The sequence below is a fragment of the Molossus molossus genome, unplaced genomic scaffold, assembly GCF_014108415.1.
Source record: "Molossus molossus isolate mMolMol1 unplaced genomic scaffold, mMolMol1.p scaffold_m16_p_4, whole genome shotgun sequence".
Lineage (NCBI taxonomy): Eukaryota > Metazoa > Chordata > Mammalia > Chiroptera > Molossidae > Molossus > Molossus molossus.
In genome coordinates this window covers 7,155,876-7,178,499 of record NW_023425377.1, presented here as the reverse complement: position 1 = coordinate 7,178,499, position 22,624 = coordinate 7,155,876, and the positions used below count along the sequence as shown (strand labels likewise).

Sequence of the window (22,624 nt, the reverse complement as noted above, 5' to 3'; positions counted from 1 at the left end):
ACTTCATTAACTTGAGGTCTGGCTTGCCCTGACCCCTAGCTATAATCAGTCTATTAATATATCTACTGAATGCCAATATAGAATCAATACAAACCCATACAATGAAAACACTAACAATCTGATTGGGAAGATTAACTATAGGACGGGTTCATGATAGATGGATACATACATACATATATACATGGATAGCTACACAGATTAAAGGTAGAGCTAGAGATAAGTATGAGAGGTTATTGATAGATGATAGATACTTGGACAGAAGGAGAATTGGATAGATAAGGACAAACATGAGAAGACACTAACAACATCAGGATAAACAGAACACTTTATTGAGCATCTACAATGTGCCAGGTAGTTTCAGACATGCTATCACACTGTCATTCCTGAATTCTTTCATTGACACTGAGAAATCATCATCCCCTTTGTCAGGTAAGGACACTGAGGTCCAGACAGGTTAAATAACTGCCCAAAGCCATCCAACTGGCCGCTGTGTTCTTTCACCTCAGTCTCGCTGTTCCTGAGTCAGAAGGAACTCCCCCCACCCCGCCCCAGCTCTGAACAGTGTTGGTTCTATATGAGCCTTTGTTTTATGTTAGAGCATCTTGGACGTTCTGAGAAAAGCCCCAAACCACTTTCCATTCACTGAGAACCGGAAACCGTGCCTTAGCAGGTCCTGTTCCAGCCACGTCCAGTGCCCAGACGAAAGAGGCCTCGAAGGAGGAATCAAAGAGCATTTCAGAGCCTGCTCCCCACCGGCCAGCACAGAAATGTTTGCGAGGCTGGCCCGGCTCCAGGGGCTCACTAAAGAAACTGGTTTGGAGCCAAAGGCATCTCTGGGGTATTGCACACGAGGCCTGCCCCCGCCTCCTACCTCCTTTTACTTTCTGCAGCTCCTTTCTCTCCCTCCACTTCTCTCCCTGTCTTCCCATTGTCCCAAGACTGGTGGGGGGGTGTCTGGGCAGAAGCTTGGCCTTGATGTCAGAAGGGTAGGAGGTGCCTGGGTGCATCTGGCCACAGCCTCGGCTCTTTCCCGGGCCCCTCCACTGGACTCCTCCCCAGCGCCCAGCTCTGCCCCTGGCCGGGTGCAGAGCCAAGCCTCCAGGCAGGTCCTTGTGCTTTCCCATGGGGCTGGAGCCAAGACTGAGTTTTGGGGCCACAGGCTGTGGTGATGGAGGAGTCGGGCTCAGCAAGGACTGTCAAAGCAGGACTGTTGGGAGGTTCGTCTGGCCATGGAGGAAGGATGCTCCTAAAAGGACTTTTCGGGACTTAAAGAATCCTCTGTGGGAAGGATAGGGATGGGGAAGAAGGAGAGATCTAGAAATCTACCAGATTTCTCCCATAATCTCCCTCGTTCTGGGCTGGCTGCTCAGCCTCTACCCGCCATTCTCTTGGCCCCCAGGGCTCTCTTTGAAATTTCCCAGCCTGGAAAGCACATGTTCCCAGCATGTGCAAGTCTCCCTTTATGTAGACGAGGCTTTCTGTTGATCCCCCAAGTTTCCTTTTATCTAGACGAGGCTTTCTGTTGATTCTCCCGAACACTCTTACAATGCTCAACCAGGAGTCTGGATTTTAGAAATGTTGTTCTGTCTCATAGATGGGATTGTGAAGACTAGAACGGTGAATTGGCTTGCCCATGATCATCAATACTGTTAATGTCCATTCTATTACATCAGGATAGAGAGGGGGTCTCCAACTTCAGCCAGCCCAGAGACTTATCTTCCAGGTGGGTGTGGTCATGTGCTTTATTTGACTTTCGTGGGTCTATGATCTTAAGAGTTTTTTCTGTGGTCTGGGAAGATACAACTCAGAATCAAACCTCAGGCAGCCAGCAGCCACAATGGGAGCTGGGCAGTCAGTTCCCACAGACACCCAGGACTACTCAGAGCTCCACCCAGGGGTGGGGCTACAGAAGACTCCGCCCACCAGTCTGCCCAGCCCCTCCTGCAGCTCTGTGTTTCCCAGGGAGAGAGCCACATAGTCAGAGAGCAGCTGGGTGCTGGCATCCAGAAGGTCAGGGCTGAGGATGGGGAGCATCTTCGGGACCCAGAAGACCAGGCCCTGCCTGAAAGCCCGGCCCGAAGGCCCAAAGGACCTGCCCTAACACAGCCTCTGCAGCCGTCTGGTAAGGGCTGGGCCCTCCTGGTGCTGGGTGGGAGGAGACGGAAGGAGATGCCAACACAAGCCCTGCTGAGACCCAGGGGCGGGGACAGGGCCTGGGATTTCAGGAGCACCTACCTTGTATCAGATATTCCCACAGTCTGAAGAACTGCTGATTACTACCCCATTGTATAGGGGAGAAAAGTAAACCTCAGGGAGAAGTGACACAGTCTCAGAGCAGGCAGCAGACACGTGAGCCGCAGGTGTGTCCTCTCTGCACTGCCAGCCAGGGCACACCCCGCACCAGGGGACCTTGCCCGACTTGCTCAGGGGGACCCATGGCCATCACGCCTCTCCTCAGCTCAGCCTCACTGGGCTTCTCTCCTGCTTCCCCGCAACGCCCCGGCCCCATCCCTGCGGAGCACCTGGTGTCAGGGGACAGCGCCCGAGTAGAAAGACGGCCGGGTTCCAGTATTACGTGAGGGAGATTCGGGGAACGGGAGTGGAAGCCCACACGCATTGCAGTTACCTCCGCGGCTCAGAGCCAATCCAGAGAAAGGTGCAGCAGCCATGCAGGTGACTGAAGTCCCATGTCCTACCCTGTCCTGTCCTCAAAACTGTGCTCCAGGTGGCATTCAGGTGTGCAGAAAGAGCCCGAGCCCTGGGTTCTCGCAGCCTTGTGGGTCCCTGACGTCCCCGGGGAAGACGCAAAGGAGAGAAGACAATGAAAACTAATGTTGATGGTGTACTTTCTCTTCCCATTTGTCAGATCAGTCAAAGGACTCAGGTGTGTCTGAATCCAAAGCTCGGTTCTGGTGATAGCTCATGCGTAGGAGGGGCTCCTTACCCTTTAGAGAATTGAACGCAAGGATGGAGGAGAGTGTGGGAGTCACACCATGGACCCTCTTAAACTCGATGCTGGGCGCAGGGACAGACGGGCCGGGGACATGGCCTAAAGGGAGAAGGTCTGCATATGAGCACTGATGGATTTGATAATGTTTTGTCGGTAGCTGGTGTTCTGATGAGCGAGAAGGAAAGGGATGGAGTAGAGAAAGTGACCGAGTGTGGAATTACTGGAGCGTACATATGTGGTTTTGTAACAGTAAACAACATGGAAATAACTCGGTGTTCACAACAGGACGTGTGCTATATAAATGTTGTTACGCGGAGCGTATGCAATACCCGGCAGCCATTAGAGAGAAAGACCTCTAGGTAGGGACCCAGGACTGCGTCGCTGGCTTTGGGAGGGAGCCAAGGGCTGGGGTCAGCTTGCCGGGGTTCATTTCCACCCCTTACCTCCTGCGCAACCCGGGACTGTGTGTTATCCTCTCTGAAGCACAGCGTTTTCATTTGAAAATGCAGAGAATGGGAGTAACTACTTCGAAGATTTGTTGTGGGGATTCAAGGGGTTCTTAGCACAATGCAAGCGTGCATTAAAGTATTTTTTAAATGTTTGCTGTCACGATTCAGTGAAAAAAAGTAAATAGCAAAAAAGTGCATTCTCTCACCTCACTTTTACTTTTGAATTTTTTCTTCATGCCCAGATATATGCGTATGTAAATATGCATGTGTATGCACAGATAAAACAGCTGTTAACAGTGGTTATCTTGGAGATATGAGACTAGAGAGAAGTGAGGGAGAGACTTAGGTTTTTGTAATAGACTTTAATCTTAGAGAACTTTAGGTTCGCAGCAGTATTGAGCCCCCCCAGCCCAGCCTTCCTCACTATCACTTGTTAAATCGATGAACGCACATTGAAGTATCGAGACTTAACTTTTTTGTTGTTGTTAATCCTCACCTAAGGACATTTTTTTCCATTGATTTTTAGAGAGAGTGGAAGGCAGGGAGGTAGAGAGAGAGAGAGAGATCGATGTGAGAGGGACACATCGGTTGCCTCCTGCCCCCACCCCTACCAGAACCAGGCATAAAACCTACAACCCAAGTACCTGCCCTTGACCAGGAATCGAACCCGCGACCCTTCAGTGCACAGGCCAATGCTCTAACTACTGAGTCACACCAGCCAGGCAAGACTTACACTTTTAACTTTATACATTTCTATCTGGTTTTCACTTCTTCGATGAGCATGTGTGTTGTTTTTTGTTTTTTTGGTAAGTAAAATAATGTAGGTGAATTAATGGCTGAGTCACACCCTAAGCCCCAGAACGGCTAGAGTCTAGAAAGTGGCCTGGTTCGCAGAGGTAACCGCAGAGGAGGGACGGTCCACCCTGGGCCTGCCTGCGCATAGGCCTGGGCCCCGTCCTAACAACCCCACGCTGCTGTCACCTGCATGACCGAGGCTCCTCACAGGCTTGCCTGCCGGGCTGCCTGCTGCTGTCTCAGAGGGACATCTGAAAGCATCTCCCAAAGCCCAGGAGGCCAGGCCCCGGGCCACGCCTGCCCCGACAGCCCTCGCCAGCCATACCCATGCTCGCCCACACCAGCGGCACGGCTTCAGGGCACCAGGAGCAGGTCGGGGAGGCGGGGAAAGCAGCCTGTGCCCTCCTTCAACAAAGGAGGCGGCCAGCCCTGGGTCCGGAGTCCTGACACTCACCAGCACAGCGACCTTCCAGGAGCATCTCCTAGCCGCAAAGCAGGCCAAGATGTCAGGACTTGGCATCCAGACCGCCTCAATGGTCCTAGCACTGCAATAAAATGAATCAAATACTTTTCCTGGTGGAGGGTTTGGCTTTCGATCTGTAAAAATGCAACATCTGTGAAGCACAATGAGGTGAAGTGGTCTGTACCAGGGTCAACTGCTCATGTCACCAGGCCATTGTGAGGACTAGGTGTGGGAAAGTACCTAACTCATTCTTTGGCTCATGGAAGGCCCTCTGGAAGTTTTCCTTTGCTGTCTACATGACCTGCTTACCAGGCCTAGCCCCTCAGATAAATGAGGGAACACCAGGCATGATCGGGGTTAGTGTACAGTTGAAGGTGTCCTTCCTGGCAAAGTCGGGACAAGGACTGGGTAAGGCCGGTCTTGGGACTAAGGACAGGCTGACCAGCTGCATTCTCGGTGCCAGGGAGCCATTCAGGACAAGCTCTCGGCCTTTATATGGTTTGGATTTAAAACGTGATCCTCTAAAACAAAGTCATGGGCCGACGAGCCGGGAGGGGTGCGGGGTGGGAAGAGGCTGGGCTAGGAAACCGCCCCGTGAGCAAACGCTGCAGCCGATGCCCCTCGGACCAGAGACGCTGGGCTGCGAGGAGGGGAGCCTTTCCCGACCTCTGCCTCCCACCTGCCCACCTGTCTCCCCAGGTGCCTCCTACTTCGTCCCCTCTCTGCACAAGCTGTTCAACATGAGACACAGTCTCCACCTGACCTTCATGTGTCTGAGTCTCTTCACTGGGAGGTGAGCTGTGCTGCCCTGCAGTGGCCGGGGGCTGGCTGCTCTGTGTGTGAGTATGTGTGTGTGCGTGCATGTGTGTGTGCGTGCATGTGTGTGTGTATGCATGCGCAGTGGGGGAGGGGCAGCCCTCTGCTTCCCGATGGGTCATCTCCCTGATACACCAGGACAGGGCAACTCCCTGCCATGTTCTACCGGGAGAACTCAGCTTCCAAAATGCTCATAAATGGGCCACCCCTTGCGATTACTGGGAGGACACTTGAGGGTTCCCAAATGCCCACACGTGGCAAATGGGTAATAATTGGAGTGGGATGGGACATACCCATTCGGCAGCTGAAAAGTAGAGATTTCTCTTCGGGAAGGAAGCTGCTGGTCCATGGGCTCAGCCACATCCGTGCGAACACAGCGCATGTTTGTGCACACGTCATTCACACACAAACAAGCATGTGCATGAAACCTGCTTTCTTTCCAGGACGTGTGCCCAGGGGAACCGGTTCGCCATGGAGGTCAGCAGAAGCGACAAGCTCTCCCTGCCCGGCTTTGAGAACCTCACTGTAGGATATAACAAGTTTCTCAGGCCCAATTTTGGTGGTAGGTCATCCTTTTTGTCCAGGACATCAATTCAAAGGACAGGAGCAGAGGAGGGCTCCGGGAGGGTCAGCGGCCTCTGATTTCCCACCTGCAGCCTGTTAAGAGTCGGCGGTGATGGATGAGCGCAGCCGCCAATAAGTTTCCCGCTCCCTTGGAGAAAGCACTTTGCTTCCCCACCTGCAGGACAAAGAAACACTGCTCCTCGCTGAGGAGGTTACTAGAGCCTCCTAACAACCTCACACACCGTTTTCCTTCTGCCCCCACTTCTGGTGTCATTAGTCAAGGAATTCGCCCTGTCTCCCCAGGACTAGCCCACCTGGTCTTCCTGCCTTCAGTCTGCCCCCTCCGAGCTAACCTCCACTCTGCCACCTGGATCACCTACCTGGGTCCTTTGCCTCCTCAGAATACCCGCCTGCACCCCAGCATCATCAGCATAGAGCCCAGGGCCCTTGGCATGGCACACCGGGCGCTTCCAGCCTCTGTCTGCCAGTCTTTCCCCCTCCAGTTCCACCCCCTGTGCCCTCCACACGAGAGTGCCCAAATGCTCCCTGGCCTCCGTGGCCTCCCTAGCCTCCACCCCCTTGCTGGAGCCATGTGTCTGCCACGAAAGCCTCCTTCCAATGTGACTCCCCGTTGAAAGGCCAGTTTTCTTTCAGGTCTCAGATCTAAGGCTTCCTCCTCTGAGAAGCCATCCCGGATTCCTCCAGGTCCCATCCTCTTTCTTCACGCTTTATTTTGAACATACCTCCAAGTCGTAGCCATTACCTGGTGATGCTGTTGCCGTCACTGGCTTCAGCCCGTCTCAGCTCTGGGCTGCCGCCCCTGGGGGAGTCTAGCTTTATCTACCTCACCAACCCCAGCAGCGGCACAGGGCCTCACATCTAGGAAGTTGTCAGTATTTGTTGAAAGAATAAGGCCAGGAGGGAGGGAATGAGACCAACCACACACCTCTGCACAGGTCTCAATCTCCACTTATAAAATGCAAGCGTGAACTTAGGTGGTCTCTCAGGCCTCGTTACATAGAGCAGGAAGTAGTAGAAAGAGCCTTGGACCTGAACACACCGGGGTTTGGCTCCTGCCTCCGCTGCTTGGCAAGTACCTGAGCTTCCTGAGTCTCTGTTTCCCTTTCTGCAACCTGGGGACATGTCATCCACCTGCCACGGAGGGTTGAACAAGATGAAGTGTGTAAACGTGAGTCAGGGTGCCCGCCGCACCATCGAGGTGCAGTCTATTTTAATCCCTGTTCCTTCCTGCTCCTCCCTGAAACAATCAAATTCTCTGGTCAGGCCTAGGATTTGTGGGTAAGTCCAGGTCCTCAGAGAAGCAGAGACCCAGAGAGATTATCTGTACCAGACACTATTTGGGCAATATCTATGAAGGAATTGGGGCGGGGGCGGGGGAGCTGGAGAGGTCTGATTGCGGTACAGGTCTGACCCCAGGGGAAGAAGGGAGGGGAGGACGGCTGGGCGGGGTGTCTGAGTCAGCGGTGGCTCCCCGTGAGCCTGAAAAGGCTACCAGGCAGTCCATGAACCGAAGTTCCCATCAGAGGAACTGTGCCTCCCGGGACATGTCTGCCTGGTACCCCCACCGTGTTCAGTCACGTGTGGGGTCCGGGCTACTGGAAGGGTGGTCTCAGAGCAAACGTGGTCATAGGTTTCAGAGCTCAGCATCTGGGGCCCTTGGTCAGTTACACCCCATCAGGAAGGGATCCGAGACGCCTGCTCACAGCCCCCACACAGGCAGGATCTCCGGTCCTCATAATAAGGGACCTAGGGGGCTTCAGCCTCGCTCGGTTTTCCCAGGCCCAGCTGAACCCTAACAACAAGCATGTGAGTCTGACCCCTGGCTAGGTCCGCCCCTCAATTTCTCTGCCTCCCAAGTCCCAGTTAGGCCAGGACACTGCCCTTCAACTTGCCTGTTCCCTGGCCAGCAAGGTGTCGGGTCCTTGGGTAAGTAAGCTGCTCATTCTGAACCCGGAGTGGATCGAGGGGATGCGAGACCCAGATCCTCGGGTGAAAATGGGGCACGGGGTGCTCAGTCCAAAAGCACAACTCCCAACCCCTTTCCTGTGCCTCTTGGTACTTTGACTCCTAAAGGAACCTGCATACACGTGGCAGCCTGGAGGCCCATGGAGGGGTCATTTTTCTCCGTGACGTCTGTCCTCTAGGTTCTAGAACCCTGAGGTCCTTAAGAGATGAGACCTGCACAGGACTTTTCAGGGACTCGGCTAACAGAGAACAGGTTTGCCAGCAGGCCAGGGACTGGCTTCACCCGCTTTCCTAGGAGAAAGCTGCCCTCTGGTGGCTCAAGTCAAGGGAAGGGAGGAAGCTCTGGCCCACGACCATCCAGAAACAAACAAAACAAAAACCACAGCACGGCTGGAGCGCTTGTGTATTTTACCTTTTACCACAAGCCTCGGGGAAGGCAACTCACACTGACCCACTGGCCACTGGGTTCCAGCACTGAAAATAAATCCCGGAAACTTCCCAGCCCAATTCTTGCTGGTAGGCACTAGTAGCTCTATTTTACAGGCGAGACACTGTAGCACAGAGAGGTTTAGCGATTTGCTCAAGGTCACACAGCTATGAAGTGGCTGGCATGGGATCCAAACACTCTGACTCCGGGTTCCTCTTCCTGGCAGTACACTATGCTGCCTCGAGGGGTAGAAAGCCACTTAGCATCACGCTCCTTCAGCACCTTCCAGGGGCTGTCCCCAAAGCCCTCAGCTTTTCTACTAAGTATTAACTTCTTTATTTTCTCGTTGCATTGGCTCTAAAACTCCATTTCCAAATTCCTACCTGTAGTCTGTGGCTTGGGTTCCTTGGATGATTGATTAGTTGGCTCTGTCATTCCCACGAATTAGATGTTTTTAAAGCATCCTTGGAATTCCACCCTCCCCCCTTCCTGGTTAATGCATTGTCACAGTCCCCTGAGGCACCCCATTATTTACTGCAAGCAATCCTAGTGCATCTCACAGCCTGGTCAGTAAACTTGTTCCTTTTCCAGACTTCAATAGCACTGCAGAGGGGAGGGGGAAGGGAGAGGAAGTGCCATTTACTGATCGTCTGTAATTACGTCTATAATTCCGTGACAGGCCCCATGCTGGGAGCTTGAGCAGATGACTTTTGATCCACATGCCGAGCTGCCCGCTGGCCGGCAGCTTAGATACATCCATTCCCTCTTGGCCCCACCTTGCAAAGAAGCCATCACTCGTGCCTGATCGCCTTTAACCCTCCCGTGACCCCACGGTGCCCTCGGCGTTACCCCCACTTACTGGTGAGAAAAGTGCAGTTCGGACAGATTTGGTAACTTTTTCCAGGTCACCAGGCAGGGCTCAAACTCACACCCTCCTGGCACCTGGCTTTTCTCGCACATTCCAGCCCGAGGAGGTAGCTCCCTGCCTGGCCTCCGTCTCCGGAGCTGCTGGCCCTCTCAGGAGTCCGGCCCGTCTGCCAAACCTCCAGGACTGAGGCCTGAGGTCTGTGCAATAGATCCGGTAGAGAAGGTTCTGGAAATCTGAATCGTTGAGGTCTCCTGAGGAGTCAAGGAAGAGGGGAAGGGATCGTAGGTGAGCCAGCGCTCACCCGGGAGCAATCTTGATGCCATCTTGCGGTAAATTTACTTCACTGAGGGAGAGAGATACCCGTGCACCAATGCCCAGGTCTCGGTGACATTTCTAAATGTCCCCTGCAAGCGGCACAGGACCAATTCTCCAAGTATGAAGTAGCAAACACCACCGTACCCGGTAAAAGACACACTGGCGAATAGAGGGTGGTCTCTCTCATGTTAAGCGGACTGCATATTTGTGTATCTTTTCAGACAAAGGGGAGGCACAGTGCCCACGGTGTTTTCTCCGGAGAGGGGAGGGTAGAATTAAACTTCTATTCTAGAGCTGCGACTCCCAGCCTTTTCCCGCTCATGGCGCACATACGCTAATTACTAAAACTCTGCAGCACACCAACAAACATACTCTATTTTTTGCCAATCTGACAAAAAAAGATATATGTTTGATGCATGCACACTGGATGGCTATTGTTGTGTTGGCTGCTGTCATTTTCTATTGGACGATCTAAGGAAAGAGGTCAGTGCCGGCCCGAACGGTCACTGTGCGCGTGTTAAAGATTCTCGCACACACCGGTTGACCGTCGCTGTTCTAGAGCATTTAAGAATTTCCAACAGGCAAGTGTTACTTTTGCAATTTTCTAATTTTAAAAAAGTGTGCTGATTTAGTGTTAGGAAACCTTCTATGTAAGTCTTTCTGTTGTTGTTTTTCCTTCAATCTCAGGAGAACCTGTTCAGATAGCCCTGACTCTGGATATTGCGAGTATTTACAGTATTTCCGAGAGTAACATGGTAAGTGAGGCCCCTCCGTCTGCCACCCAAGGGGTCCCCCTCCTTGTGAGTAATGGGGGTCCATGAAAACGGAACAGACTTACAGCCCTCCCGCTCTTGGGAGGGCCAAAGGCGGGACCTGTCCCGAAACACTGGAAGGTTCTTGTCAAACAGAGCTAAGATCCTCGGGAGGAAGGTGGATGCAAAGGCCACGAGGGGAGGCACGAGGGCGGGGGTACGTTTCGTGAGCGATAAACCCGGGAAAAGAATGGGCCGCGGGTGAGCCGAGTATCACGTGGCCCCTCACAGAGCCAGAGGCAAACTGAGGAACACTGACCATCACATAACTGCTTCCAATCAACCACACACCTCTGACCCTGAACAGGTCAGGGACAAGCCAACCCCAGAGGGAGTTTGCCACGACCCACTGTGCCTGCTCACAAACCCTGGACACTTAACTCACGGAGCCTGCAGCAGTTCTAGCGCCTTGGTGATCGAGGGCCCTGAACTTGCTCCTACCGGGTCCCCTTTTGCCAGTGGGAGTCACTATCTAGAATAAATAAGGTGCTTTGTTCTCTTACGGCGACAGGCCACCACTCCGAGACACATTGTATTCACCTGTGTCTACTACAGTAGACCTAGGTACTTGTCCGCCAGGAGGTGGGGAGGGGTGTAGAGTTGACTCTTTCCGATGTCACAATCTCTCTCGTCACCCCCCACCAAGGACTACACAGCCACCATCTATCTCAGACAGCGCTGGACGGACCAGCGGCTGGTGTTCGAAGGCAACAAGAGTGTCACTCTGGACGCGCGCCTGGTGGAGTTCCTCTGGGTGCCGGACACTTACATTGTGGAGTCCAAGAAGTCCTTCCTCCACGAAGTCACTGTGGGCAACAGGCTCATCCGCCTCTTCTCCAATGGCACAGTCCTATATGCGCTCAGGTGAGTGGGCACCTCTGGGCGGGAGGGGGAACAGGTGAAAGAAAAGACACGGATTCGTCTTGAGCAGTTCGGACCAGCACTCCGTCGCCGGGCTGAGGTCCCCTTTGCACACCCCTGCCCTCTTCCAGCCTTGCCCGAGCCGGAGGGCCCTCTCTCCGCTCGGTGTGGTTCCACATCTGCTGCACGACCGCCCGGTGCGGGCCCCACGCTGGACACTGAGGGGACAAGGGAGCAGACACTGTCCTGACAGGCACAGGAGCAGAGGGGGTCCAGGGTGCTGTGCCCAGGCTGGGGAGCAGGTGCATGGTCTGGGGTGATGTGAGAGGATGCTTTCATGGGACTCTGAGCTGAGTCCCAAAGAGCAAAAGGAAGTTAGCGAGGGGACAGCAAGAGCAAACAGAGGCAGTGGTACCAGGGCCTTTCCTTTGCTGGGGCTCCCGGGGCTGGGGTAGCGCCAGGAGGCATCTCCACATGTCCCAGTTGCTTTTGTACAGAGAATCACAGTGTGGGGTCCTTAGCCTCTGCCACTGCAGTGACAGGCTTCCCTTTGCACCTTCCCCAAATCCCTGAGGCCAAAAGATCCTCCCGACCCTTGTTCCTCAAGCCACTAGTTGGCTGGAACAGCAAAGGTGCTCCGGAATGCAAGAGGGGAGCCAGCCCCTGGAGGAGGCCGGCGGGGGCTGATGGCTGCCCGTGCAAACCAAATGCTCCCGCAGGCCTGGGGGAGAAGGCCAGGCACCAAACACGGGGCTAATCTTTAATCCCAAATAAGAGGCTGAAGATATCAAACTAAGACTGAGCTAACCAATAAAATGAATTTCTGGATTATTCATCTGACCCTCCTCAGCCATGCTGAATTTTGCCAAGATCAGCCAAAACCCCAACTCCTCTTTCAAGAAGACTAATGAGCCCTGGCTGGGTAGCTCAACTGGTTAGAGCATCATCTCTGAGACACCAAAGTTGCAAGTTTGATCCCTAGTCGGGGCACATACAAGAATCAACCAATGAATGTATAAATAAGGGAAACAACAAATCTCTCTGCCTCTGTCTCACTCTCCCCCCTCTTCTCCTTCCTCTCTCTCTCTTAAAATCAATTTTAAAAATTTTTTGAAGAAGGCTAATGAGCCTGGCTGGTGTGGCTCAGTGGTTGAGCATCGACCCATGCACCAAGAGGTCGCTGGTTCGATTCCTGGACAGGGCACATGCCCAGGTTGTGGGCCCAATCCCCAGTCAGGGGCATGTAGGAGGCGGCCAATGGATGTTCTCTCTCATCGATGTTTCTCTCTCTCTCTCTCCCTCCCTCTCCCTTCCTCTCTCTTGAAAACCAATACCGGAAAAAAATTTTTTTAATTAAAAAAAAAGAAGCCTAATGAGACCTCTGCCTTGATCCCAGCTCCAGTCAACGTTAATGCCCCCTCCCCTGTGTTCCCATAGATGTGTGTGCAGGTGCAGGTGTGTACAACTGTCTGCTATGGCACATCTGTCGTATACAAGCATTGCAAATAATGGGTGATGGGTAATAACATAGCTCTAGCACCAGACAGACTTGGGGGCTGGTCCTGCTCTGCGACCTTAAGGCAAGTTACTTGACTCTCTGAGCTTCAGTTTCTTCAGCAGCAGGAGGAAAATAATAATAGTTCCAATTTCATAAAAGCATTGTATAAACTCAAAGAGATGACACACACACACAGTAGTGAGCCCAAGGACTGGCTCATGATTGGTAGATGTTGCTATTCTCTGTCTCCCTTAAAGAAGTGGGCACCACGCCCTAATCATTTGCACTCTCCCGAGCACCCAGCACAGCACTTAGTAAAGATGTTTAGTAAAAATGTGTGACACTGAAGGAAGAGGGAGATAAATGTCTGCCAGTTGAATCTCCATGGTGAGGCCTTAGCTGATGTTTGATTGCATGTCTCTGGATGTTGGTCCCTAAGAGCCACAGGGCCTGGTGCCCCTCAATGCCCTCCACTCCTCTGCATGCTGACCCCCTCCAGGAGGGAGGGACCTCGAGCACTCTACAGTCTCCTACCCGGCTCCAGCCCCAGCTCTGCCACTAAGAGCTGTGGGAGCCTACGTGAGCCCCTAAGTCTGTTCTCAAATGGTGACAGTAGTGAGAGTGACCTCTGTCCTAGCTCTCTCGGTTTGTCATGAAGATGGAATTTACCAACTGGATGCAAAAGCCTCTCAAGCCAATGAGTGATTCTGTTCTGCAATGGTGTTACAAGTTTGCCTCTGAACTGCCAGCATTGCCACTTCCCCCATTCTAGACCCCAGCTTTAACCGAGACTCAGGTTGCTTAGCACGGAGAACCTCAGGAAGGCTTTGAGTGCAGGCTCCAAGTCACACATCCACTGGGAGGCTCAAGGTGAAAATCCTCTCGGAGCAGCCCTGGAAAGGGAATGCATACTTTCTATAGCATACTCATAACATAGTTTCAACCCATTCTTCCTTTCTCAGAATCACGACGACCATTGCATGCAACATGGACCTGTCGAAATACCCCATGGACACACAGACATGCCAGCTGCAACTGGAGAGCTGTGAGTATATATCCAGCCGGCCCCTGATTTCCCTCAAGGACTTAGATCTGTGTATTCCCAGGGCGTCCTATACGTAGTGACCTTTCTTTTCTTGACATAGATTACACCGGATATAGTCTCTGGACTATACACCCAGAGATGTTTACAGACTGCTCAAAGACAGACTTTCCAAAAGAACATCTTTTAGGGAGGACCATTGTGCATTGAAAGCAAATATTCCCACCTATGAGTGGACAAGACAGCTAAGGAGATGGGGTTGATAGAATGAGGAATGGCACCCGGAATCTGCTAGGGCACAGAAGGCAGGACGAACACAGCAGAGATTAGAAATGGCAAATCTACAAAGCAATCCCAGACACTGCTCTCATAACTGCTTTCAACTTCTAAAAGAAAATTTTTTTAATATCTATAAAGCTTAGCACAGTGATGCTGGAATGTGGGCATCTAAACTGCAGCCTGGGGACCTGTTCATGATGAAGAGCAAGTGTTTACACCAACGTGTGGAAAATGGCATTGTCGATCATCACCACGGTGCCCTAGCAAACTTCTCTGAAATGCCCACCAAACTTGGGGAAGTGGTACCTGTGACAGGAGTCCTGGGAAAACAGTGCCACAGAGAGCAGTCATTAAGGAACCAAGGCACGTCTGGTGCAAGGAGGAAAAAACCCCAGGCAAGCCCTGGAGACCAGGGGGCACTTCTTACACGAGGACACGAGTGGCCAATGTCTAAGAACAACCATTACAAGGCAACAGTCATTTTTCAGAGGCAGGCATTTAATTAAAGACTCAGACAGGCAGATTAATTACCTTATTGATTAAATGCATGCATAACCTTCTTGAAACAATACAGCTGTTTGGGGGCAGACTACAACTTGAGGTTATCAAGACGAGATCTCATTTTCAGCCTTACGTGGCAAAAGTAATTGCCCTCCGTGTGTGGCTGTTCTCGTCTCAAATCCCAGCAGTGAGATTCTCCTGGAAACTTCAGCACTCCGCTTGCACAAACACCATCCCCAGTGAGCAGAGGAAGCTTTCGCTGAGTGTTTACTAGCAGTTATTTGGGTAGAGAAACCTCACCAACGGTTTTGTCCTGAATGCCATCCCTAGAAAAGAGCCGATACCATCCCACAAGGCAAACTGTCCAAGCAGGGGTTTGTATGACTCTCTGTTTTAGATATTTTTTTTTAATATTTCGCCCTGGCCGGTTTGGCTCAGCGGTTAGAGCGTTGGCCTGCGGTCCAGAGAGACCCAGGTTCGGTTCCCGCTAAGGGCACATACCTCGGTTGCAGTTTGTCCCCGGCCCTGGTTGGTCGTGCGGGTGGCAACCACTCGATGTGTTCCTTTCATGTCGATGTTTCTCTCTCTCTCTCCCTCCCTCCCTCCCTCCCTCCCTCCCTCCCTCCCTCCCTCCCGCTCTAAAAAATGGAAAAATGTCCTCAGGTGAGGATAAAAAATATATATATATATATTTCTTTGGGATCCTAGGCCTATTTGGACAGCAAACTTCAGTAAATTTGCGGGTGCTTCTAAGGGAAAGTCCACAGATACTTTCTACCCAGAAGTCCTCTAAGAGTTGGTGACTACTTCCCTGCAGTTGGTAACTGCTTCTGGACAGTGGACACCACAGCAGAGCGGCCGTAGGATGCTAGTCCCAGCTCGAGTTTCCTGTTCCCAGCACTGGGAAACGAAGGCAGTCTAGTTCCATGTTCAAGATCATGGGTGCCCGAATCACTGGGCTTTTCCCATCACTGGTGGTGTGCCCTCGGGTAGGTAGAACTGACATCTCTGGACCTCAGTGTCCTCGTGAGTGAAATGGGAAAAATAATAGCGTCTAACTCAAAGCATTATTTTTTTTAACTGCTTCATTGGAGGAAATGTACATACCGTATGATTCACCCATTTTAAGTGTACAATTCAAAGATTTTTAGTAAGTTTGTCAAGTTGTGCGACCCTCACATTTTATTGTGAGAACCTTTCCATCACCCACAGAGACCCCTCGTAACCATTTGCAGTCCCTCTCTCATTGCTACCACTATCCCCCGGGCAACCGCTAATCTACTTCCCATTTCTGAATTTGCCTGTTAGGGTATTTCATAGAAATAGGATCAATATGCCCAGCCGGTGTGGCTCAGTGGACTGAGAGGTCCCGGTTCAATTCCCGGTCAGGGCACATGCCCAGGTTGCAGACTTGACCCCCAGTAGGGGGCGTGCAGGAAGCAGCCGATCGCTGTTTGTCTCTCACATTGATGTTTCTATGTCTCTCTCCCTTCCTCTCTCTCTAAAGAAATCAATAAAAACATATTTTCAAAAAAGAAAGAAATAGGATCAATACATTACGTGGTCTTGGGCATCTGGCTGCTTTCACTTAGCATTATGTCTCAGGACTGTACATGTTGACACATGTATCAGTATATCTCTCCTCTTCACCACTCTGTTCCTCGTTATTCCATACAAATGAAGGCCAGTAGTACAAGGCCCTCTGGCTTGTTTCCACATGGTGAGTGATGCCACTGTGGACATTTGTGTACAAGTCTTCTTGTGGACACGATTTGATTTCTCTTGGGCGCACACACACACACACACATACATATATATATGTATGTAAACTATAAAACCCAACCTGATTTCAGAAAATGTAAAAAGTACAGCATAGGGCATATAGTCAGTACTATTGTAATAACTACGTATAATGCCAAGCAGGTACTACTTATTGGGGGGATCACTTCGTAAGTTATATAAATATCTAACCATTATGCTGTACACCTGAACCTAATATAGCACTGAATGTCAACTGTCATTGAAATTTTTTTTTAGTTTTTTAATGTGAAAACGTGAAGAAAAATAGAAATGTCTGCCTTGCCAGTTTGTGAGCAATGTTCATAAATGTTTAATAAAAGGAAGCTGTTACTACTATTATCAACTCGATTAGTAAAACCACTTTGAGACTTATCGAACGCCTATGTCTATAGACATCAATAAAGTGGCCGGCTGCAGGTATTTTGTTTGGCATTTTTTGCCGACATGGAAATAGGAGCAGACCGATGGTCAAATCCCCAGGGATACTGTTGGAGGGGTCAGACTGCCCTGGAAGGCACTGCCTATGGACCCTGGTGTTCACACATTTGTGTCCAGTAAATACGGAAATAATGAAAGAGACACTCTGGAGGGTTGTTGTGCACCAGGTCATACTGAGCACTGAGCTGGTTCTCAGTGGAAGGCACAGAGCCCTTGCAGGTCACCTCATTCTCCATACACGCTGCAGTTACACTTGAGAAATCATGCTAAGTTTTCCACGGAATCTTCCTTGGATGGAGGACCAGCAAGATAGAGCTCCTACAGTCTCCGTAGCGTAGCGCGGCCCAGACCCGTTCAATCCAGTACCTTCTTGCACTGACCGGGGCTCTGCTCCACTTGCCAGGGGGCTATGACGGAAACGACGTGGAGTTCAGCTGGCTGCGTGGCAATGACTCTGTGCGTGGGCTGGAGAACCTGCGGCTGGCTCAGTACACCATACAACGGTACTTCACCTTAGTCACCAGGTCACAGCAGGAAACAGGTAACCCGTGGGACAAACTGTACAAAAGCAAAATAACTGAGTCAGAAATATCATCTCTTTTCCACTTTACCCTTTGGGGGCCCAGGAACCCCTCTGCAGTGGGTGGGGTGGTAGGGCTTCAAATTGGCCCTTTTACCTGCTCCACACCCAGGACTGATATGGCCCCAAGGGGCTCACAGTCTGGTGAGGTAGAGGACAAGCACACCAGCCCGGGTGGGGGGCATCAGCACCCCGGTAAATCCCACTCGACACGACAGCATTTTCTTTCCTGAAAACCGTAATGGCAGTTCACGATTAACGTGCTGTTGGAAGAACAGATGTCCTGATGTGAGTGCAGTTAAATTAATCATCCCAGGGGAAGCCACTCTGCTGTGAGAACAGACATGATTTCCTACCTCTCCTTCACTCTCTCAGGAAATTATACACGACTGGTCCTGCAGTTTGAGCTCCGGAGGAATGTCCTGTACTTCATTTTGGAAACCTACGTTCCTTCCACTTTCCTGGTGGTGTTATCCTGGGTTTCGTTTTGGATCTCCCTCGACTCAGTTCCTGCACGAACCTGCATTGGTGAGCAGCCCCAACCAAAGATTTCTGAGAATTGGGTGATTCAGTCCTTCCCTCCCCTCCTCTCCTTCTACCATTGTTTTCACTGATACTCACAGGGCAGTTCCAGGACTTGGTTTCTTGAGAGATCCTTTCACAGAGAGAAAGAACAAGAGAGACAGAGACTACTCATGTTTCACAGTGACAGATAAGGAAATATTGTAATTAGATGCCCGTTGTCAGTTACTTTGCATACTGAACACCCCCCTCCAATGAGAGGACAGGAGGTAAAACATCTAGAAAACCCTATCGTTCATATCTGTACAAAATGGACAAATCAACCCTGTTCCGGAAGGCCACAGCGTCTTCGAAATGAGCGGTGTTCCATTTCTGAGTCCTGTCCCCACCTTGCCAAGTCCTGAATGGAGTCATCCTGCCAGGTAACAGTAGGAGGTTCATCGGCCCCTGGTGTGAGGACATTGCCTACCTGTTTTCCCAGGAGTGACCACCGTATTGTCAATGACCACACTGATGATCGGGTCCCGCACTTCGCTTCCCAACACCAACTGCTTCATAAAGGCCATCGACGTGTACCTGGGGATCTGCTTCAGCTTCGTGTTTGGGGCCCTGTTGGAATACGCTGTGGCCCACTACAGCTCCTTACAGCAGATGGCGGCCAAAGACAGGGTAAGGACTCTGAGCGCCCTATGTGCTTCGCCACCTGTGCCATGTGCTGGTCTGTAGAGACCACCTAGATCTAGATGTTCCTGCCCTCCCACCCCACCCCATGATTCACTTTGCTCCAGCGATTCTCATCCTTGTTCAGGTAGGAGCTTCTGGAAGTCGTGATGCCTTTTGAAAATGACTGTTCTTTTCAGCATATAAAATGGGATATTAATATGTTTAATTTTCCAGCAGAAAAGGACTGTTCTCTGTATGCGACACCAAATCCCAACTACAAGGACGAGCGTCTGCGAAAAACCCAGTATTAAACCAAACCTGATCAGCTGCTTACAAGTTTCAGATGAATATGTATTTACTATTTAATTATTTGGTTACATTCTTGTTTCCTTAAATTATACAAAATAATGGCTTACTGAAAAATGCATGAAAAAATCAACTTGTAAATTTGTACATTAGCATATTTTTCTGCTAATTAGAAACATGATCCAGCTCTCATAATAATAATAGTGGCTGTGATCTATTCAGCACTTACATGTGCCAGACACAGTACCAAGCCCTTTGCAAATATTATATCATTAAAATGCTCATAGCAACCCAGTAAGGCTCCTTCTATTTTTATAGTTGTGGAATCTGAGGTACAGGAAAGGTAAGTGACTTTTCCCAGGAGACACAGATAGTAAGAGATAGAGCTGGGATTTGAACCTAAATTTCCTTGGCTCTCAAGCCTGACACATCCATTATTTCCACTTGCAGCCATGCTCTTAACTGTCATTCTCTACAGGCCCATGGGACACTGGGATCCTTTGGAATCCCAATTTGATAGACATTGGCATAGGAGAGCTCATGTTAACAAGCAAAAAATAAATGAATAAAGGATAGAGATCCAGTACAGAAAAGATGCCCACACTTAGCAGACTGACAGGACTCTAGGGTCCAATGATGAGGACATGAGGAATCAGAATAGCCCAGAGCGTCAGTTGCCTCTACCTTTGGGTTCAACTACTGTTACTACAGTCATACTACCCAAGTAAAAAGGCAAATGATCAGATGTGCCAGCCAAAGAAGAACTTGCATTTTACTTATTTTACTCCCTGTAGGCTTCCTTAAGGGGACAACGGTTAATTACAAAAAATAATAATAAATAGATAAATCTGAATTTGGTAGAGGGCGAAAAAGGGAATTGGAGAATTACTGAGATCTGTCCCTGAAGACACCAGAAAGCCCTTATTTTGCCGTGTGTGTGGTAATAGCTGTGTGCCAAACAACTTACCAACATCTCATTTAGTCCACCCAACAGCCCATCCGATGGGTGCCATTATTATCCTGATTTCACTGTTTAGGAATCTGCCAGTCAAAGAAATGCGATAACTCATCTAAGACTCCACATCTAGTAAATGGCCTGGCCAAGGATCCGAACTCGGTTCTCTCCGACTTCACTATGCTCCTCGCGGCTAAGCCACCCCAGCATGTTGGCCAATGGCAGCTCCCTAGAATTTCAGGGAGCATCACTTTCTGTTTGTGTGGCTCAAGACACTGCAGATTTCGGTTATCTCTCATAATCCATTACTTCCCCCTCCCTGGAACAGAATGGAATTCCTCAAACACCTAATAAATTCTTTACATAATTTATACCATTTAATCTCCCATCAGACTCGTGAGGTAGGTATGCCTATTTTGCAGGCAAAGACATCAAATTTTAAAGGGATTAAAGTGACCAAAGTTTCACAAGAGTGGAGAAAATGGAATTCAAACCCGGGCCAGCTAACTTCAAAGCCTGTGAATCTAGCATTTAGTACACAGCTCTGCACAGCTAGAGCAGACAATGGTTATTCTTCCCATTATGCAAGCTGATGACTGCAGATCAGCACCTATCAGCAGGATAACGGGGCTGCCAAGTCTGGCTTACCAGCCAATTTCTGATGCACTCGATGCTACTCTCTGTTAAGCCTAATTATGTAATACTTAGGCCTCGACATATATAAATACCCACTTATTTATTTTGCTGAGTCAAGTCTTTCATCTAACTGCATTGTCTATGAACCAGGGGATGCCAAAGGAAGTAGAAGAAGTCAACATCACTAACATCATCAACAGCTCCATCTCCAGCTTTAAACGGAAGATCAGCTTTGCCACCATTGAAATTTCTGGGGATAACGTCGACTACAGCAACTTGACTATGAAAACCAGCGATAAGTTCAAGTTTGTCTTCCGAGATAAGATGGGAAGGATTGTTGATTATTTCACAATTCAAAACCCCAGTAATGTGGATCGATATTCCAAACTACTCTTTCCTTTGATTTTTATGCTGGCCAATGTATTTTACTGGGCATACTACATGTATTTTTAAGAGTATGCTGAATAATTTGCATGCCATAGGACTTCAACAGAATGAGATAATGATGTGAATGATATTCTAAGCCAAGTGTGCACCCGAACCCAATGGTGCTACAAGTAACTAAAATAACAAGTTAGCATTTCTTCTCAAAGAACGGACCCCAACCATTATTTAAGCTTGTAGAAGTCCTAGCATTACAGAGTCTTATAATAGAAACATCAACCCCTTCCTTTTTTTATCATTACAAAAGACATCCCCACGGAGCCCAAGATTACAAACCTACTCAGGGTTGGCTGACTGCTCAGTGGCTCCCTGGTCTGCATTTACCTCATATAAAAAATATGAGAAGGAGACCATTACATGTATTGAGTAACCCTCAAGTGGCAGGGGTTGTTTCTGAATTAATCATACATGCTATTTATTAAATCTCCGTAGTGCTTATAAAATGCATTGTTGACTATTTAGGGAACAACATTTTCTAGTTTGGTTTTTTTTGTTTTTTTTTTATTAGAAAGAAATGTGGGCCTAAGTCAATTTACTAGAAGTCACTGTCATAGCTCAATACCAAGATGATTTTTTAATACAGTATTTAATACCGCAACAGGATTGTCCCCACATTCCCATAAGTCAAGTGTGTGTGAAGAAAAATTTAGTGGATCAATAATCTCACACATAAACCCCTTGTTTCCAGGATATAATGGCTTCCCCAAACTGGAAGGGCTCTGAGGCTGTATTCCCCATTCGACATGTCTTATCCCTTTATTGTTAAACACACACCAACCCTCAACGCTGCTAAAGGTCTTTCCCTGTTCTCAGGAATGGACATGGAAGTTGTTATGCAGTATTTTCTACTTAGTTAGGAGTCTTAGTGTGGACTGTTGCCATGAAGATTTGCAACATTGGGGCCACTTCTATCTGCTCCTGTTTCCCAGCAGCAGACCCCCTGCATCCTTCCGAGAGGAGCTCTTATCCCATGCTCTAATGACCAGGAATGGTGCTTATCAGGCAATGACTGCATTTCCCGGGAACACGGGAGCATGGCCATGCTCAGAGCCCTGCTCCTTCTAGATGAACTGCTTCGAGGGGTTTATCCTGCGCGAGCAGGAGGACGTTGGCCCTGTGTCCTGAACTTTCTGAGTAACAAGGGGACTTGTTACAGAACCCGTGTTCAGGCTGCCGGTGAGCTGTCTTTTCCACATCCAGCCATTCTCACCCTCAGACAGGAAGCACAAGTGTGCGTCTCTTCTTGCTCCGTGGCCAAGTGCAGCCAAAAGCACGAAGGTCACTTTGCGAGGGTGCCATGCTAAAGGCTTCTCGTGCAGTCGCAGTCGTTGTCAAGAATCTTGCCATCTTTGACTCTTTAGCTTCCTTTTCTAATAAATGTATGCCTGTACCCTTACTTTCAGAAATAAACCATGGCTTTGGAAGTTCGTCTTTCTTCTGTAATCCCCTGTATCACAGGCTCTCCTTCTTTTCCCTGGGATGATACTTCCCACAAGTTCGTTTCTGTGGGTTTGATCACCTGAGCTCTTAACAAAATGTTTCTAATAGGAATGCAGTTAACTAACAGAGGTAGAATGTAGTTGTGTGGTTCCATTATATTTGTGATTTTTCTTAAAGCTTTAAATCTGAAACCTCATTTAAGCATTATATGAAG

The 22,624-nt window shown here is 49.7% G+C and overlaps 1 protein-coding gene across 2 annotated transcripts; it reads left to right on the top strand.

Moving 5' to 3' along the window:
• The first annotated feature begins 2,018 nt into the window (after positions 1-2,018).
• LOC118615984 (gamma-aminobutyric acid type A receptor subunit pi) lies at positions 2,019-21,452 on the top strand. Of its 2 annotated transcripts, XM_036241306.1 has the most exons (10): positions 2,019-2,122; positions 5,357-5,450; positions 5,917-6,035; positions 10,321-10,388; positions 11,092-11,309; positions 13,767-13,849; positions 17,268-17,405; positions 17,820-17,972; positions 18,448-18,635; positions 20,677-21,452. In XM_036241306.1, the coding sequence occupies exons 2-10, from the start codon at positions 5,398-5,400 to the stop codon at positions 20,977-20,979; spliced, it is 1,323 nt and encodes a 440-aa protein (XP_036097199.1). In that variant the 5' UTR covers positions 2,019-2,122; positions 5,357-5,397; the 3' UTR covers positions 20,980-21,452. The 2 variants fall into 2 exon arrangements, with proteins under 2 accessions (XP_036097199.1, XP_036097200.1); XM_036241307.1 differs by lacking the exon at positions 18,448-18,635 and having other exon boundaries at positions 20,677-21,064.
• Positions 21,453-22,624: the final 1,172 nt, after the last annotated feature.

Coding starts and splice junctions, on each gene's coding strand:
- LOC118615984 (XM_036241306.1), top strand. CDS start 5,398: ATGAGACACAGTCTCCACCTGACCTTCATGTGTCTGAGTCTCTTCACT. Junction 10,389..11,091: donor GTATTTCCGAGAGTAACATG/GTAAGTGAGGCC, acceptor CCCCCCACCAAG/GACTACACAGCCACCATCTA. Junction 13,850..17,267: donor CCAGCTGCAACTGGAGAGCT/GTGAGTATATAT, acceptor TCCACTTGCCAG/GGGGCTATGACGGAAACGAC.